General features: G+C 42.0%; 1 protein-coding gene across 4 annotated transcripts in view; it reads right to left on the minus strand.

Annotated features, from left to right (window-relative positions):
• Positions 1-1,031: 1,031 nt before the first annotated feature.
• ppcdc (phosphopantothenoylcysteine decarboxylase) overlaps positions 1,032-20,463 on the minus strand; it is a 72,761-nt gene continuing 53,329 nt past the window's right edge. For 2 of the 4 annotated variants that reach the window (XM_060853640.1, XM_060853638.1), the window contains 2 exons: positions 2,316-2,356; positions 1,032-1,328 (listed from right to left, as the gene is read on the minus strand). In XM_060853640.1, the coding sequence (XP_060709623.1) occupies positions 1,316-1,328; positions 2,316-2,356 (54 nt within the window). In that variant the 3' untranslated portion in view covers positions 1,032-1,315. Of the gene's footprint in view, positions 2,357-20,463 lie in introns of all 4 variants that reach the window. The other 2 variants (XM_060853639.1, XM_060853637.1) reach the window with 1 other exon arrangement.

Genomic DNA, 20,463 nt, shown 5'->3' on the forward strand with positions numbered 1-20,463 from the left:
GAATGAACACTACCCTAGGGACCTATTAAAGCCAGGATGTTAGCCATTAGCACCCGTTTCTGCACATTAGCTAAACCTCACGTTACAATTGTTAACTGATGGATACTGCTGGACAAGCAATTGTTTTCTATTAACTGTAATCGAAACTGCATTGTCTTGTAATTAGCATGTCACTATTGTAATCCTATAAGAACTGTCTGTATCTGAAGCTCAGGGAAGAGAATCCTTGACTTAACTGTGCAAAGTGTCCATTTTGTATCAGTCCAGTCAGTTTCTCTTCTCTGCGATATCATGAGAAATAAACCAGTGTTTGTCAATTTCACAATATCTGTCTGTGGCCTCTATTTGTAATTGGACAATTCTCCGACACTAGATCTCTGCATTAACAGTTGAAAAAAGTAATGATGGAAAAACACAGCAGGCCAGACAGCATCCGAGGAGCAGGAGAATCGACGTTTTGGGCATAAGCCCTTCTTCAGGAATGAGGCTGGTGTGCCAGGCGGGCTGAGATAAAAGGTAGGGGAGGAGGGGATTTGGGGGAGGGGCACTGGGAATACGATAGATGGAAGGAGGTGAGGGTGAGGGTGATAGGCAGAGAGGGGGTGGGGGTGGAGAGGTCAGGAAGAAGATTGCAGGTCAAGAGGGCGGTGCTGAATCTGGGGGTTGGGACTGAAACAAGGTGGGGGGGGTCGGGAGGGGAAATGAGGAAGCTGGAGAAATCTACATATTTTCCCTCTGCATTAACAGTCCAGTGATAACACCACAAGGCCATTGCCTCACCCCCTTAAAGTAGCAGTTCAAGGAGCTTACCACCACCCCTCCAGGGCAATTAAAGATAGTCAATAAATGCTGGCCCATACCCCATGTTGAATGAAAAAAAAGAAGTGCTGCATCACTGGGAAGAACACAAAGTAGTCTTCTTCACCATCCACCAAAGGTGTCCTGGCCAACATTTATCCCTCAACAAGCATCATTATAACAGACCACTTGGAAACCTTTTCACAGTTGTTTGTGGGAGCCTGCCATTGGCATCAATTGGAAAATCTACTTTTATTTTAAAATTCTTTACAATCAGGCAAGCTGTCATCACATACATGAGACCATTATAAAATGAAGCACTTGTGTTCAGATAATGAAAGATAGAATTGGAGCACATGAACAAGTGTCCGATCTAACAATACATAGCGACTGCCTCACATAATACAGAGGAATCTCGATTATCCGAACAAGATAGGCGGGAGAGAGAATGAGAGCGAGAGCTGCCTGGACTGTCCAGGACTGTTCTTGGCAGCATTTCAGTGAGTCAAGTTTGTTTTTAATCATTGTACCTGTAAACAAAAGACAAGATCAAGGTTACAACAGCTCTTTGACATAATGTTTCTATCGGGACCTCGACACCTCTTCAGATAATCCGATATTCAGATAACCGATATTCGGATAATCAAGGTTCCTCTGTAAATATTACTTATAAAAAGTGTCATTCTATAATTCAGACTGAATGCATTAATCCATTGTATTAAACTGCTAATGCCTTCTTCTACTGGCATAAACCTGACATCACATATGCCCAAATTGTCCAACAATAGGGGCGGCACAATGGCACAGTGGTTAGCACTGCTGCCTCACAGTGCCAGGGACCTGGGTTCAATTCCCGCCTCAGGCGACTGACTGTGTGGAGTTTGCACGTTCTCCCCGTGTCTGCGTGGGTTTCCTCCGGGTGCTCCGGTTTCCTCCCACAGTCCAAAGATGTGTGGGTCAGGTGAATTGACCGTGCTAAATTGCCCATAGTGTTAGGTAAGGGGTATATGTAGGGGTATGGGTGGGTTGCGCTTCGGCGGGTCGGTGTGGACTTGTTGGGCCGAAGGGCCTGTTTCCACACTGTAAGTAATCTAATCTAATTCAAGGGTGCAGCAGTTATGATATTCACTGCTACATGGTGTCAGTCTGAAGTATGCTTCTTTTACAGGTGAAGACAAAACATGGGCAGGCACCTGTGGCAACATCTCACCGCAGGGAGGAACATTCACAGAAGCTAACAGATTTCTGGTGAATTTTTGAGACAGTGCAGGCGGTTTCCCAGCAGCAGCAAAACAATTTACAACATCACTTTAGTTTCAGTAACCAACTTTGAGTAATAACAAGGCTTGCATAATTTGATTAGAATCAGTTTGTTATTTATAATCCCAATGTTGAAGTAGTTTACATTCAGAACAAAGTTCTAAATAAAATGAAGTGAAAAATTGTGGATGTTTGAAAGTTGGCTCTGCTTCTCCCATCATCAGCGGCTATGGAGACTGTTCCAAACACTCTTTTACCTTTTCCACAATTGTTGATATCTCTGCCATTGCCCCATAACCTGCAACAGACAACAAAACACAGCAGTTACACAGTACCTGCAAATTAACCTGCAAACAAACAGCAATTTCAAACATTTATTGCAGAGATGCAGCTTTTATGCAGAGATATTTAAAAGCAGCTGAGGTCATATATGGAACTGCCACCTTGCCTGTTGTCCCACGTCAAGTGAGCAGGTTTAAAAGCAAGCTCTCAAGCTTCAGTTTAATGTTAAACCTATCTCGCAAAAGACCACCACCGCTGTGAAAGTTATGACTAAGACAAGTTCAGAATGCCTCATGGGAGAAAGTTAAATAGCTCCTAAAAAAATTCCCACTCTGATTCTATTTTCATACATAGTTTGGTAGATACAAAGATAACCTTGTTCTAATTGCAATGTTTTATGATCATTTTTAACAAGCCCCCAAGATGTTTTAATTTAAATTGGATAATATAGCCCCAACAGCTTGCAAACATAATAGCTGTTAAGGGGATACTGAACATTAAAAGAAGTTTGCCACTTCACCTAAATGACCCAATATATAACCTGCCTAAAAGAAAGAAGATAAATCACACACCAGTATGCTTCATCTTTGCCACACTTCTTACAGAATAAAGTTACAAGGCAATCCCCGTATCTGCGAGATCGTTTTTCTCAGCTAAAATTACCCGCAGATTACCGCACACCGAACATATTATAGGGAACCAGGAGGCTGTCAGGAAGGTACGTTTCCCATTGTAATGAATGGCTTCGCTCCTATCTGTGGTTTCAGGCTTCTGCAGTAGGTCCCGCAGGTATGGGTGGGATTATTATACCTTCTTACATTAACTGCAATGCAGGGTTAAGTATTCCTCCACTTATCCTATATCTAAGTGCTGTCAGAATAAAGACAGTGAACAGCTGATGAGTCTTTCTTTTTTTAAAATATTAAGATTTATTAGTAGCACAAAGGTTTTTTTTAAAATCTAACAGGTAAAATGGTAGGAAAGTCTCAACTTCTCGAGTGCACATTTTGTGATATGTGGGAACTCAAGGGCACTTACCCCGGTAACACTAACTAGAAAGCACCACAGTTGCAAATGCTCGAGCTTTGGATTTCAAAACCTGAACAGCAGTTGACATCACTGCAGCTGTGATAATGCAGCATTTTATGCTTGTTAATATGGTTACCCCACAGCATACACTTATGCAGACAGCGAGAGAACAGGTGAACATGAGGTACTCAAGATGGCATAGGCAGATATTGCAAGAATCCACAATGTATCGCATTCTCCAAACTATTCTGAATGTTATGGTTTGGAGATGCCGGTGTTGGACAGGGGTGCACAAAGTTAAAAATCACAAAACACCAGGCTATAGTCCAACAGGTTTAATTGGAAGCACACTAGCTTTCGGAGTGCCGCTCCTTCATCAGGTGATAGTGGAGAATACAATTCTAAGGCACAGAATTTATAGCAAAAATTTACAGTGTGATGGAACTGAAATTATACATTGAAAAATACCTTGATTTTCTGTTGAGTCGTTCATCTGTTCAAATACCATGATAGTTTCACTTCTTTCATGTGTACGTCATGAAACCTTTTTTTAAAAATTGCATTCTCAGGTTAGCTGTAACAATGGGTGTTAGCTAGACAATATGTTGAAGATGTTAGCCCCTGTGTTCTCTGTCTATGTCATGATGTTTAGATTGATTAGAACATAGACCAGTACAGCACAGAACAGGCCCTTCAGCTCACGATGTTGTGTCGACCATTGATCCTCATGTGGGCACCCTCAAATTTCTGTGACCATATGCATGTCCAGCAGTCTCTAAAATGTCCCCAGTGACCTTGCTTCCACAACTGTTGCTGGCAACGCATTCCATGCTCTCAACACTCTGTGTAAAGAACCCACCTCTGACATCCCCTCTATACCTTCCGCCAAACAGCTTAAAACTATGACCCCTCGTGTTAGCCATTTCTGCCCTGGGAAATAGTCTCTGGCTATCAACTCTATCTATGCCTCTCATTATCTTGTATACCTCAATTAGGTCCCCTCTCCTCCTCCTTTTCTCCAATGAAAAATGTCCGAGTGCAGTCAATCTCTCTTCATAAGATAAGCCCTCCAGTCCAGGCAGCATCCTGGTAAACTTCCTCTGAACCCTCTCCAAAGCATCCACATCTTTCTTATAATAGGGCGACCAGAACTGGACGCAGTATTCCAAGTGCGGTCTAACCAAAGTTTTATAGAGCTGTAACAAGATCTCATGACTCTTAAACTCAATCCCCCTGTTAATGAAAGCTAAAACACAATATGCTTTCTTAACAACCCTGTCCACTTGGGTGGCCATTTTAAGGGACCTATGTACCTGTACCCCAAGATCCCTCTGTTCCTCCACACTGCCAAGAATCCTATCCTTAATCCTGTACTCAGCTTTCAAATTCAACCTTCCAAAATGCATCACCTCGCATTTATCCAGATTGAACTCCATCTTTCACCTCTCAGCCCATCTCTGCATCCTGTCAATGTTCCGCTGCAGCTTACAACAGCCCTCTATACTGTCAACGACACCTCCAACCTTTGTGTCGTCTGCAAACTTGCTGACCCATTCTTCAATCCCCTCATCCAAGTCATTAATAAAAATTACAAACAGTAGAGGCCCAAGGGCAGAGCCCTGTGGAACACCACTCACCACTCACTTCCAGGCAAATATTTTCCTTCTACTACCACTCGCTGTCTTCTGTTAGATAGCCAATTCTGTATCCACACAGCTTCATCCCACCATCAAACTCATCATGGACTACTCTCGACTATCTTCGACACATGCATCTCCATCAAGGATGGACACCTCAGCACCACACTCTACTGCAAACCTGCAGACAACCTCACAATGCTACACTTCGCCAGCTTCCACCTAAAACTTATTAAAACAGTCTTCCCTTATGGTCAAGCCCTATGCGTACACCGGATCTGCTCAGATGAGGAGGAACGGGACGGGCACCTGGAAGTACTCAGGGATGCCCTCACAAGAACCGGGTACGATGCCCAACTCATCGACTGCTAGTTCCGACATGCCATAGCAAGAAACTGTAATGACCTCGTCAGGAGACAGACACATGCTTCAACCGACAGGGTACCCTTCATTGTTCAGTATTTCCCAGGAGCTGAAAAACTACGTCATGTCCTTCGTGACCTGGAACACATTATCAATGAGGATGAGCACCTCGCCAAGATCTTCCCCATTCCTCCACTGCTTGCCTTTAAACAACTGCCGAACCTCAAACAAATAATTGTTCATAGCAAGTTGCCCGACTCTCAGGACAACTCCATACTGTCACGGTAGGCGCTGCAAGATGTGTCAGAGTGTGGACATAACACCACCATTACACGTGGGGACACCTCCCACCTTGTATGTGGCAGGTACTCATTTGACTCAGCCAACGTTGTCTACCTTATACATTGTGGGCAAGGATGCCCTGAGGCATGGTACATTGGGGAAACCAAGCAAAGGCTATGACGGATGAATGGGCACTGCACAACAATCAACCGACAGGAGTGTTCCCTCCCAGTTGGGGAATACTTCAGTGGTCCAGGACATTCGACCTCGGACCTCCAGGTGACCATCCTCCAAGGCGGACTTCCGGACAGGCAGGACCGAAAAGTGGCTGAGCAGACGCTGATAGCTAAGTTCAGTACCGATAGGGAGGGCCTCAACCAGGACCTTGGGTTCATGTCACATTACAGGTGACCACCACTGCACTATACACACACACAGACACTCCTACACACACACACACACACACACACACACACACACACTTCCACACCGGCAGCCTGAGACTTAGATCACTCTACACTCATGCACACACACACACTCTCACAACCCCCCACTCACAACCCATCACCCAGACATGCAGACAAAGACCCACATGCACACACAATTTGAGAGGTGAATTTGTACTTGCAGAGTTACATTGTACTTTGCTCAAAAACTGCATGAATTCATGTAAAACTCTGTTTTCTCACTTTTTAGATTAGAATCAATCTAAACATCATGACATAGACAGAGGACACGGGGGCTGACACCTTCAACATACTGTCTAGCTAATGCCCATTGTTACAGCAAACCTGAGAATGCAACTTTTTAAAAAAAGGCTGTGTGATTTACACATGAAAGAAGTGAAACTTTCATGGTATTCGAACAGATGAACGACTCAACAGACAATCAAGGTATTTTTCAATGCATAATGTCAGTTACATCACACTGTAAATTTTTGCTATAAATTCTGTGCTTTAGAATTGTGTCCTCCACAATCACCTGATGAAGGAGCTGCACTCCGAAAGCTACTGTGCTTCCAATTAAACCTGTTGGACTATAACCTGGTGTTGTGTGATTTTTAACCTGGTTCTGAATGTTGATAACGTGCTGCCTTCTTGAACCATTGGGTTTGCAGTTGTCATATCTGCTGCCTAGATCAAAGCTATGTGGTCCGTCTGGTTTCAATGCATTCTTTACAACTAAATGACATGGTAAACTATGTTCAAGGATCGTTAAGAGTCAACCACATTAATGTGGGCCTTGGGTCACTTGTAGGCCAGACAGGTAAGAAGAGATCTCTGCTAAAACATAGTGAATCAGATCAGTTTTTATGACAATTGACAATGGTTACACTGTCATGAATGCCTGGTTAGAAATATAGATTTGGTTGAGAAATAAAAATAACTAGTGGGGTCGAATGCACATGGATATTAAAAGATAAAGATTTATGAATGACACCATGGCAGCTGGCAGGAAAAAGATATGCCCGAAAGGGAACATGGAAATGACATTTATATGCTATTAATTAAATTGGTGTACAGCATAAATAACAAGATATAAAGAATCGCTTTATCACTTAAAGGGAGGCCTGAAAAGACATACAGCAACATCCTACTTGGGCATGAAAATGAAATAGCAATTTCAAGAGAATACAGGGAACATTTCACTGATAACAATGTCAAAGATCCTTATCATACACCATCAGAAACCAGAATTACCAGAAACAACACTCAAAGACAGAAGCAAATAAGAAAGACGAAGAAAGAGGATTTGAAGAAACAGAGCTATTATAAAAGAGAATCTAAAAGTCTTCAATAGGCATATAAAAGGAGTGAAGCTGAATGTGCACCAGAAAGTGGAAGCAGGAGCACATGCATCTGTCTTTACCAAGGAAGTTGTTGTTGCGCAGGTCTTGGTTTAAAAAAAAAGACTTCAGTCATTTGAAAGGTTTAAATTGATAAAGGGGAAATGTCAAATAAACTTTCTGTACTTAAAGTGGATAAGATAACAGGACTAGATGTGATGCATGCAAGGATATGGAGGATAGTGAGAAGGCACTATAATTTTCTGCACACTTGGGGTAGTAATGGGACAGGTGAATAGCAAATGTTATAGGAACAAATTACTGCAGATGTTGAAATCTGTACTGAAGGCAAATGTTGGAGATCACTGCGGGTCAGACAGCATCCATGGAGAGACAGTAAGCTAACATTTCAAATCTGTATAACTCTTCTCTAGACTTGAAATGTTAGCTTGCTCTCTCTCCATGGATGCTGTCTGACTGGCTGTGATCTCTAGTATTTGTTGTCTTCAGCAAATGTTATATCTTGCTCAAAAAGAGTAAAGATAAACTGACCATCTACAAGCCAGTCAGTTAAACCTCAATGGTGAAGAAGCTTTTATTCAGATCAAAATTACTAGATACTTGGGCAAATGTGGATAAATGATGGAAAACTAGCACAAATATAGGATAGACAATGACATTGTGGTATTATCGCAAGACTGTTCAGTGAACCTGGGTTCACAGCAGATGGTGTAATTTGAACTGAGTAAAACCTGGAAGTAACAGTCTAATGAGGATCGTGAATCCATTGTTGATTGTTGGAAAAAATCCACCTGACTCACTAATGCCCTTTAGGCAAAGAATCTGCCATCCTTGCCTGATCTGGCCTACATATGACTGCAGACCCAGAGCAATATTGCCTCTCGGCAATCAGGGATAAGCAATAAATGCTGAATTGGCCAAAGACATCCTCATCTAGTGAATGAATTTTAAAAAAAGGGGAAGTCATGTTTAATAAACCTTTTGAGCTTTTTGATAACAGAGGGCTGAAAAAAGACATGCAGTTGATGGACTTCAAAAAGACATTTGATAACATATTGTACGGTAGACATATTGCAAGATAGAGTTAATGGAATAAAAGAATAGTAACAACATGAATATGAAATTTGCCAATTGACTAGCAATGAAGAATAGTGGTGAATGATTGTTATTTTGACTGGAGGAAGGTTTACCACGGAGTTTCCCAGGGGTCACTGTTAAGATCAACAACCCAGACCGTTGATCACAGGGCCCAATGTTAGACTCAGCAGATGATATAAAAATACTTGGGCATATTGTGAACTGTGAAGAGGGTAGCATCAAATATGAAATGGACATAGAAAGGCTGATTAAATGACTGGCAAGCATACAATGAAATTTAATGCAGAATGTTTTTGGGGAAACAAACTGTGGACAGACAATATAAGATGAGGAGTATAACAGGAAATGAGGTGTAGGAGCAGAGGAACGTGGGTGTAGAGTGTTATAAATCACACTTGATTAAAGGATAGACAGAGTTTTTCTTAATAGGGACAGAGTGTAGAAAAGCAAGGAAATTATATTGAACTTGCACAAAATACTGGTTTGACCTCAACCAGAATGGTGCATCCAGTCTGGGCATTGCACTCGAGGAAGGATGTGAAGACATTACAAAGAATGCAGAAAATATTCACAAAATGTTTTTTTTGATAAAGAATTTCAGATATTTTGAGGTTAGGAATAATGCAGTGATCTCTAAGGAGGGTGCCTGTAACCAGAAAGGTGGATTGAAGTGTGTATACTTCAATGCCAGAAGTATAAGGAATAAGGTAGGTGAACTTGCAGCGTGGGTTGGTACCTGGGACTTCGATGTTGTGGCCATTACAGAGACGTGGGTAGAACAGGGACAAGAATGGCTGTTGCACGTTCCAGGGTTCAAATGTTTTAGTAGGATCAGACATGGGGGTAAAAAAGGGGGAGGCGTGGCATTACTTGTCAAAGACAGTATCACAGCAGTGGAATGGACGATGGAAGAGGACTTGCCATCTGAGGTAGTTTGGGCTGAGGTTAGAAATAGGAAAGGTGAGGTCACCCTGTTAGGTGTTTTCTACAGGCCTCCTAATAGTCCTAGAGAAGTAGAGGATAATATTGCGAGGATGATTCAGGAAAAGAGTGAAGGTAGCAGGGTGGTTGTTATGGGGGACTTTAACTTCCCAGATATTGACTGGGAGAGCTATAGCTCAAGTTCATTAGATGGGTCGGTGTTTGTCCAATGTGTGCAGGAGGGTTTCCTGACACAATATGTCGACAGGCCAACAAGAGGGGAGGCTATATTGGATTTGGTTCTAGGTAATGAACCAGGCCAGGTGTTAGACTTGGAGGTAGGTGAGCACTTCGGGGACAGTGACCACAATTCGGTGACTTTTACTTTAGTGATGGAGAGGGATAATCGTGTGCCGCAGGGCAAGAGCTATAGCTGGGGGCAGGGAAATTATGATGCAGTGAGGCATGACTTAGGATGTGTGGATTGGAAAAACAGGCTTCAAGGGAAGAACACTAATGAGATGTGGGGAGTGTTCAAGGAGCAGCTACTGCGTGTCCTCGATAGGTATGTACCAGTCAGGCATGGTGTAAAGGGCCTTGTGAGGCAGCCGTGGTTTAGTAAGGAATTGGAGTCCCTTGTGAAAGGGAAGAAGGCGGCATATGTAAAGATGAGGCGTGAAGGTTCAGTAGGGGCGATTGAGTGTTATAAGGTAGCCAGGAAGGAGCTAAAGAGGGAGCTAAGAGAAGCGAGAAGGGGACATGAAAAGTCTTTAGCTGGTAGGATTAGGGAAAACCCAAAGGCTTTCTATAGATATGTCAAGAATAAAAGGATGACTAGGGTAGGTATCGGTCCAGTCAAGGATAGTAGTGGGAAGTTGTGTGTGGAGGCGGAGGAGATTGGAGAGACATTAAATCAGTACTTTTCCTCAGTATTCACTCAGGAACAGGACACTGTTGCTGATGTGAATATGGAATCACAAATAATTAGAATGGATGCCCTGGAAATATGCAGGGAAGAGGTTTTGGGAATATTGGAAAGGATGAATATAGATAAGTCTCCTGGGCCTGATGGCATTTACCCCAGGATCCTATGGGAAGCTAGGGAGGAGATAGCAGAGCCATTGGCCTGGATTTTTATGTCGTCGTTGTCAACAGGAATAGTACCAGAGGACTGGAGGATAGCGAATGTGGTCCCATTGTTCAAGAAAGGGAGTAGGGATAGCCCTAGCAACTATAGGCCAGTGAGTCTGACTTCAGTGGTGGGCAAAGTCTTAGAGAGAATGGTAAGGGATAAGATTTATGAACATCTGGGTAGGAATAACGTGATCAGGGATAGCCAGCATGGTTTTGTGAAGGGCAGGTCGTGCCTCACAAACCTTATTGAGTTCTTTGAGAAGGTGACCAAGGAAGTGGATGAGGGTAAAGCAGTAGATGTTGTGTATATGGATTTTAGTAAGGCGTTCGATAAGGTTCCCCATGGTAGGCTAATGCTAAAACTTCAGAGGTATGGCATTGAGGATACATTAGAGGTTTGGATTAGGAATTGGCTGGCTGGAAGGAGACAGAGGGTAGTAGTTGATGGATTATGTTCATCTTGGAGCGCAGTTACTAGCGGTGTACCACAAGGATCTGTTTTGGGACCATTGCTTTTTGTTATCTTTATAAATGATCTAGAGGCAGGACTTGAAAGCTGGGTAAGCAAGTTTGCGGATGACACAAAAGTCGGTGGAGTTGTGGATAGTGAGGAAGGAAGTGGTAGGTTACAGCGGGATATAGATAAGTTGCAGAGCTGGGCGGAAATGTGGCAAATGGAATTCAATGTAGCTAAGTGCGAAGTCGTTCACTTTGGTAGGAATAACAAGATGATGGATTACTGGGCTAATGGTAGGCTACTTGGTAGTGTGGATGAGCAGAGGGATCTTGGTGTCCATGTACACAGATCTCTGAAAGTTGCCACCCAGGTAAATAGTGCTGTGAGGAAGGCATATGGTGTACTGGGCTTTATTGGCAGAGGAATTGAGTTCCGGAGTCCTGAGGTCATGTTGCAGTTGTATAAGACTCTGGTGCGGCCTCATCTGGAGTATTGTGTGCAGTTTTGGTCACCATACTATAGGAAGGATGTGGAAGCTTTAGAACGAGTGCAGAGGAGGTTTACCAGGATGTTGCCTGGAATGGTAGGAAAATCTTATGAGGAAAGGCTGAGGCACTTGGGGCTGTTCTCATTGGAGAAGAGAAGGTTTAGGGGAGATCTGATAGAAGTGTATAAGATGATTAGGGGTTTAGATAGGGTAGATACTAAGAACCTTTTACCGCTAATGGAGTCAGGTGTTACTAGGGGACATAGCTTTAAATTAAGGGGTGGTAGGTATAGGACAGATGTTAGGGGTAGATTCTTCACACAGCGGGTTGTGAGTTCATGGAATGCCCTGCCCGTATCAGTGGTGAACTCTCCTTCTTTATGGTCATTTAAGCGGGCACTGGATAGGCATTTGGAAGTTATTGGGCTAGTATAGGTTAGGTAGGATTCGGTCGGCGCAACATCGAGGGCCGAAGGGCCTGTACTGCGCTGTATCCTTCTATGTTCTATGTTCTAGATATGTCAATAGATTATATAGATTTGATATAGTTGTAACCAAGTTCCTTGGAACAATGGTTGGAAGGAGATTCTTTAAAATTTATTTATGTAAAGTGGGCATCACCAGCTGGACCAGCATTTACTGCCCATCCCTTTATGCCCTTGAGAAGGTAGAAGTGAGCTGCTTTCTTGAACTGCTGTAGTCCATTTCTTTTAGGTAGATCCACCATGATGTCAGATAAGGAGTTCCAGGATTTTGACTTAGTGACACTGAAGGAATGATGATACAGTTCTGACTAAGACTGGAGTATGCTTTGGAGGGGAACATGCAAGTGGTGGTATTCCATTGCATCTACTGCACTTGTAATTCTCAACAGTAGTGATAGAGAGATTGGGAGATACTGTCAAAAGAGCACTGATTGTTTGATGCTGTGCTTCTGGAGATGGTACACACTGGTACTACTGAGTGTCAGTGGTGGAAAGAGTGAACGTTTATGAATGTCAAATGGAATGCTTTGCCTTGGATTGTATTATGCTTGGGTGTTGCTGGAATTGCACTCATTTGGGCAAATAGGGAGATTTCCATCATGCTCCTGACTTGTGCCTTGCAGATCATGGATAGGTTTTGGGAAGTCAGTACTCACTTCAGTATTCCTAGCTTCCAACTTGCTCTTATATCCAGATTATTCATAAGGCTAGCCCATTTCACTTTCGAGTCAATGCTAATTCCCAAGATGTTGTTAATGGAGCAGTGATAATAATGCCATTGACTGTCAAGGGACAATGGTCAGAATCTCTCTAGCTGTAAACAGTTATTGTCTAACAGTTGTGTGGTACAAAGGTCACTTGTCACATATTTTCCCAAATCTGGATATTGTCCAGAACTTCGCCATGGACTGCTTCAGCATCTGAGTAACTGTAATGGCATTAAACATTATGCAAACATCAATGAACATTCACATTTCTGACCTTATGATGGAGTGAAAGTCATTGAGGAAGAGCTGAACTCCAACAACCATAGCCATCTTCTTTTGTGCCAGATATTGCTCCAATCTGAAAGCATATTTTCCCTGGTTCTCTCTGACTCCAGTTTTACTAGGACTCTTTGATGGCCTTGATGACGAGAGCAGTCACTTTCATCTCAACCCTCGAATTTAGTTATTTTGTCCATATTTAAAATATGGCTGTAATCAACTCAGGGGCTGAATAGCCCTTGCAGAACCCAAAACTACTACTGTTGAGCAGGGTATCGCTAAGCACATGCAGCTTGATAGCATTGTTGATAATACATTCCATCACTTTACTGATGATGTTGGATTTGTCCCACATTTTGCATATAGGATATTATTGGGTAATTTTCCACACTGTCACACAGATGCCAGTGTTGTAGCTGTATTGGAACAGCTTGGGGTACAGCTATTTCTGGGGAACAGATCTTTAGTGTTACTGGTTGAATATTGCAAGGGGTCACAGTCTTTGCATTATCTAGAGTCCCCAGGTATTTCTCGATAGCAGATGAAGTGAACAGAATCTCTAGAACATGCTGAAATTGATCATCCATTCACGTGTTGTATTCCTGGATGATTAAGGAAAAAAATATTTTTACAGTTTCTTCCTCTAGCGAATTGTTTAATTGTCCACCACCACACATAACTGGATGATGAAGGACTGCAGAGCCTAGATCTGATCCACTGGTTATGGAATTACTTAGCTTTGCCTTACTGCTTGGCATTCATATATTCTTACTTTGCGGCTTCACCAGGTTGACAAATCACATTTAGGTGTGCCTGGTGCAGCACTTAACATGCCCTCATGCATTCTTTATTGATTTAATAGTATTGAAATCATGAGCAGCTGAACGAATAAAGAGAGACATTATTCCCATTGGTGGGAACATTGAGAAACAAAGGCCACAGATTTACAGTAATTGACAAAAGAAACAACTGAAGCATGAGGAAAATCTTTTTCATGTGATGTTGGCTAAGATCTTGAATACACTGAGAGGCAAGTTCAACTGAGACATTCAAGGGGTAATTAGATTCATATCTAAAAATGAAGAATTTGCAAAACATTGGGAAGAAAATTGGGAAGAAATAGGGGAGTGGCATTAATCGCTCAAATCAGGTCCAGCACTGACAAACAGATCAAATAGTCTCCTGCGCTGTGAACATTCTGTTTTTCTAGTCTTTCATACTTATAATTTTCTATAGCTGACAACAACAGAATACTGTGGTCTTATTAGCAGGAGCAAATTATTAGTGCATTGAACAATGTCAAAGTATCTATAGCCAATGTAATCAATTCATTGCCAATGTAGAAAAGGTAATAACGGTCAGATAATAACCTTTTAGTGATAGTGGTTAAGGAATAAATACAAGATGGCACCTCAGAGTTAACCTCTCCAATAATGCAATATTCCTTCAATACTGCAGATTCTGGATTCTGGATTATGGGCTCAAGCTTGTGAACTAGACCTTGAATCTACAGATGTCTGACTCAAAGTCAAAGAATGCTAGTAATGAGCAATCAAAGAATGATTGACTAGCAGAAGTCACTCAACATTTCAATTTAATGACAACATTCTAGCTTTGATCTATTACCTCCCTTGAGACATTGACTATATCTTCAGAAATTCAATATTTGCTATATCTTCCATACATTTAAGCAAAGTTTTATTAGATTAGATTACATTACAGTGTGGAAACAGGCCCTTCGGCCCTTTATGTTGCTGACTACAGGATATTGAGAATTTAATGTATGGTGCTTAATTTATTTGGACTAAGTTACATCCATAAACAGTTCAAAAATGAAAGCATTGTTAAGCATTCAATTGAATTTGTGTATGAATTAAATTAATTAGATAAATTAAATTTGAAGTGATAATTCAAATTTGCAAAATAAGTATAAGAAAAGTTCATGGCTGAATTTTGACCACATTTTCTTTGTGATGTTTCACTGGAATCAAGTTGGCTGGAGTGGTGTCAGCAGTGGACTCATGGCTCATAGGCCTGTTGCATGGCATCCTGGAACAGCATTAGCTGCAGCGATGAGAAGTAGGGACTCCCGGCTGCAGTAGGCTTGGAGCACGGGTGGTGTCCAGAACGGAAGTTCCTGAGTGCAGTAGGCCCAGAGTGGGGACCTTGCAGAACTCCAGGAACTATGTTTGGACTCCAGCTGATGAACTCTAAATACTTTCTTTTTATTCTTTTGTACCTCAAAATGGAGCCGGATTGTGGCGACTGAATAATTTATTGTCACATATGTCTCGGGAGATACACTGAACACTTTTAATTTGATCTCCCTGGATATATGTGACAATAAATCATTCATTCATTCAGCATTCTCATATCCCTTTACTCCTTAAGCACTCATACAGTAATCCAAAGTGACAAAAGATTATAAGCGTAACTGCAGCAAATTGGATTTTAAATAATGTGAACTATTTAACACCAAAGATCCAAGTGTATCACTGGCCATCTAATATTAAAATGTATCATTTAGGTCAATGTACTGAATTTCATGGTACTTCTCTTTGACTTCAAGAGTCAAAGTGGGACCTGCAGTATTCACAGGGACTAAACCAAAACTTATAAAAATGTCTTGCAGAGCACAATCCTTAAATGTTTTGAAATGGAACAGATTTATAATAAAATCCTGGTTTGTATTTACAAATCCTACTAAACTGTCAATTGAAGCCAATTAGCTTTCTGGTAAATTTACGCAATTCTCATATCCATACAAAATTGACTTTTTGACAGACAAAACTCAGGAATAAGTTACAGGAAACAGGGGGTAATCCAGAATTTGATCATAGCAGTAGGTCTTAAGGAGCAACTTAAAAGAAGGAGAGCTAGAAAGACAGAGGTGCTTAGGGACATAATTCTAGAGCTTTGGGTCTTTGCAAACACCAACGAAGTGGCAATTAAAACATCAAAATTGGAACAGAGTTGGCATCAACAAAACTTAAAAATTTGATACCATCCAGGTCAAAGTGGGTTGCTTTATTGGTACTCAATCAGTGTTCATTCCCTTCACCATCCATACACTGTGGCAACTCACCAAGGTTCTTTCACAGCATCTTGTGTGTCTTTGCTATTTAGAAGGTCAAGGACAACTGGCATCCACCCTAATTTTGGAGCTATTTTGACATTCTTGCACTGTCACTGAACCAAAATCCTGGGATTCCCTTTCTAATAAAATTATGAGGTTACTTTCCTCACGCGGATTGCGGTAGCTCAATGCAGTAGCTCATCACCACATTTTCAAAGTGAATTAGACATGTGCAGCCTTCCAGTGATGTTTACATCCCATGAACAGATCAATTAAAAAGGCATCATATTTAGACATATTACCCTGCAGCTCTACTCAGTACAAAAACTCTCTTTCACAGCTGTCCTGTTTAGATACAGTCATAAGTCACACACCAACAGGTGGAAGTCGAACAGGGTTTATTTGAAATCACAAACTTTCAGAGTGCTGCTCCTTTATCACCTGACAAAGGGGCAAGCGTTCCAAAATCTTGAGATTTCAAATAAATCTGCTGGACTATAACCTGGTGTCGTGTGACTCCAAGATGGAGGACAGGAGAAGATTGTGGCTGCAAGAGCTGCTCCTTTTTTGAGGTATTTTGGGTGTTGTAGATGATTTCCTCAAAGTCGAGGAGGAACAATAACTATTTTATATACTGTTGCATCATTTTCAAACTTTGGAGGACAAAAAAATCAAAACAATGGCACTTTAAAAAGGAAGACAGACAGTCAAAGGCAGTGACCGCATGGTCAGCGAAAAAAAAAATACTGCTGTCTGACGCAGCAGTGAATCTGCAGTTATTGCCTTTGCTTTTTTTTAGAACAACAAGACGGTTCCATTTTTTGGGTCTGTGCAGTGTGAAGGAGCAAATATGGCCTTAGTAGAGTTAAATGCTCTTGCTGTCAGATGTGAGAGTTGAGGGAGAAATTCCACATTACTAGTGATTATGTCTGCAGAAAGTGTCTTTGGCTGTGAATGTTCTCAGATCGCATGGATTGGTTGGACCAGCAGTTAGAGGCAATGAGGAATTTACAGGAGCTAGGGGGTGTGAAGGATGGCATTTACAGAAAGGGAGAAAAGCTGTAGATACAGACAGGAAGATGGGTTAATTCCAGGAAAGGTAGGAGGGGCAGGTAGTGCAGGGGTTTCCTGTGGCTATCCCCATCTCAAACAAGTGTGTTGTTTTGGAAAGTGTAGGGGGTGATTGACTCTCAGGGGAACGTAGCACAAACAGCCAAGTTTTAGGTATCGGAATGGATCCAATGTAATGAAAGCTTTGTTGGGTTACAAGTAATCGATTATGATAAGGGATTCTCTAGTCAGAGACACAGATAGACGCTTCTGCAGCCGGAAACGAAAATAAGAATGGTGTGTTGCCTCCCTGATTCCAAGATCAAGGATATCTTGGAAAGGGTGCAGGATATTCTCAAAGGGGAGAGAGAGACCAGCAGGAAATCATTGTATACATTGGAACCAATGACATAGGAAGGGAAAAGGATGAGATTCTGAAGGGAGGAAATAGAAAGTTCAGCAGGAATTTAAAAAGAAGGTCCTCGAGGTTGAATGCATGGCTGAGGAGCTGGTGCAGGAGAGAAGGGTTCACATTTTTGGATCACTGGAATCTCTTTTGGGGTAGAAGTGACCTGTACAAGAAGGGCAGATTGCACCTGGCTTGGAAGGGGACTAATATACTGGCAGGAAGATTTGCTAGAGCTGCTTGGGTGGATTTAAACTAGTAAGATAGATGGGATGGGTTTAGGGAAATAGAGAGGAAAGCGATTAATCTGAGACTGGTACAACTGGGAAAAGGAGTCAAAAAGTCAGGACAGCCAGGAACAAAGCAGAGAACAATGTAGGATTGATAAATTAAACTGCATTTACTTCAATGCAAGAGGCCAAATAAGGAAGGCAGACGAACTCAGGGCATGGTTAGGACTGGGGACTGGAATATCATTGCAATTGCAGAGACCTGGCTCAGGGATGAACAGGACTGGCAGCTTAATGTTCCAGGGTACAAAAGCTATAGGAAGAATTAGGATTAGAATTCTTACAGTGTGGAAACAAGCCTTTCGGCCAACAAGTCCACACTGACCCTCCGAAGAGTAACCCACCCAGACCCATTACCCTACCCTCTCTTTACCCCTGACTAATGCACCCAACCTACACTTCCTTACACTGGCCAATTTAGAATGGCCAATTCATCTAACTTGCACTCTTTGGATTGTGGGAGGAAACCAGAGCAAACCCACACAGACACAGGGAAAATGTGCAAACCCCATACAGTCGCCAGAGGCTGAAATTGAACCTGGATCTCTGGTGCTGTAAGGCAGCAGTGCTAACCACTGAGCCACCGTGCTGCCTTCAAAGGATAAAAAGGGAGTGCAAGAAAGGAGGGGGAGTAGTGTTTTTGCTAAGCGAGAGCATTATCGCTGTACTTAGGGAGGCTATTCCTGGGAATACATCCAGGGAAGTTATTTGGATGGAACGGAGAAACAGGAAATGGATGATCACCTTATTGGGATTGTATTATAGATCACCCAATAATCAACAGGAAATTGAGAAACAAATTTGTAAGAAGATCTCAGTTATCTGTAAGAATAATAGGGTAGTTATGGTAGGGATTTTAACTTACCAAACATAGACTGGGATTGCCATAGTATTAAGGGTTTAGATAGAAAGGAATTTGTTAAGTGTGCACAAGAAAATTTTCTGATTCAGTATGTGGTGTACCTACTTAAAAAGCTTCAAAACTTGACCTATTCTTGGGAAATAAGACAGGGCAGGTGACTGAGGTGTCAGTGGGGGAGCACTTTGGGGTCAGCGAGCATAATTCTATTAGTTTTAACATAGTGATGAGAAAGGGTAGACCAGATCTAAAAATTAAAGTTATAAATTGGAGGAAGGCTAATTTTGATGGTATTAGGCAAGAACTTTCAAAAGTTGATTGGGGACAGATGTTTACAGGTAAAGGGACAGATGGAAAATGGGAAGCCTTCAAAAAGAGATAACAAGATTCCAGAGAAAGTATATTCCTGTTAGGGCGAAAGGCAAGGCCGGTAGGTGGAGGGAATGCTGGATGACTAGAGAAATTGAGATTTTTGTTAAGAAAAAGAGGGAAGCATGTGTCAGGTATAGACAGCAGAGATTGAGTGAATTCTTAGAAAAGTATCAAGACAGTAGGAGTACACTTAAGAGGGAAATCAGGAGGGCAGAAAGAGGACATGAGAGACATTTAGCAAATAGGTTCAGGAGAATCCAAAGGGCTTTTATAAATATATTAAGCGTAACTAGGGAGAGATTACATCCCCTCAAAGGTCAGCAAAGCAGCATATGTGGGGCACCACAGGAGATGGGGTAGATACTAAATGAGAATTTTGCATCAGTGTTTACTGTGGAGAAGGTCATGGGAGGTATAGAATGTGGGTAAATAGATGGTGACATCTTAAAAAATGTCCATATTTCAGAGGTGGTGGTGCTGAATATCTTGAAATGCATAAAAGTGGATAAACTCTAGGGCCTGATCAGGTGTACCACAGAACTCTGTGGGAAGCTCGAGAAGTGATTACTAGGCTCCTGGCTGAGATATTTGTATCATCGATAGTCACAGGTGGAATACCGGAAGACTGAAGGTTGGCTAACGTGGTGCCACTATTTATGAAAGAAGATGGGAAGGAAAAACCAGGGACCTACAGACTGGTGAGCCTGACATCAGTGGTGGCACGTTGTTGGAGGGAATCCTGAGGGACAGGATTTATATTTATTTGGAAAGGTAAGGACTGAATAGGGATAGTGAACATGGCTTTGTGCTTGAGAAACCATGTCTCACGAATTTGATTGAGTTTTTTAAAGAAGTAACAAAGAAGACTGAGGAGGGCAAAGCGGTGGACGTGATCTATATGGACTTCAGTCAGGCATTCGACAAGGTTCCTCATCGTAGACTGGTCAGCAAAGTTAGATTTCATGCAATACAGGGAGAACTCGTCATTTGGATAGAGAACTGGTTTGAAGGTAGAAGACAGAGGAGGGTGGTGGTGAATGGTTGCTTTTCACACTGGAGGCCTGTGAACAGTTGTGTGCCATGAGGCTGGGTGCTGGGTCAACCGCTTTTCATTCTTTATAAATGATTTGGATGTGCACATAGAAGGTATAGTCAGTAAGTTTGCAGATGACACCAAAATTAGGGGTATAGTGGACAAGCGAAGAAGACCACCTCAGGGTACAACGGGATCTTGATCAGATGGGCCAAGGGTTGAGCAGTGGCAGATGGAGTTGAATTTAGATAAAATGTGAGGTGCTGCATTTTGGAAGGGAAAATCAGGGCAGGACTTATACACTTAATAGTAAGGTGTTGCTAAATAACGAGACCTTGGAATGCAGGTTCA

Source organism: Hemiscyllium ocellatum, chromosome 42, assembly GCF_020745735.1.
Source record: "Hemiscyllium ocellatum isolate sHemOce1 chromosome 42, sHemOce1.pat.X.cur, whole genome shotgun sequence".
Classification (NCBI taxonomy): domain Eukaryota; kingdom Metazoa; phylum Chordata; class Chondrichthyes; order Orectolobiformes; family Hemiscylliidae; genus Hemiscyllium; species Hemiscyllium ocellatum.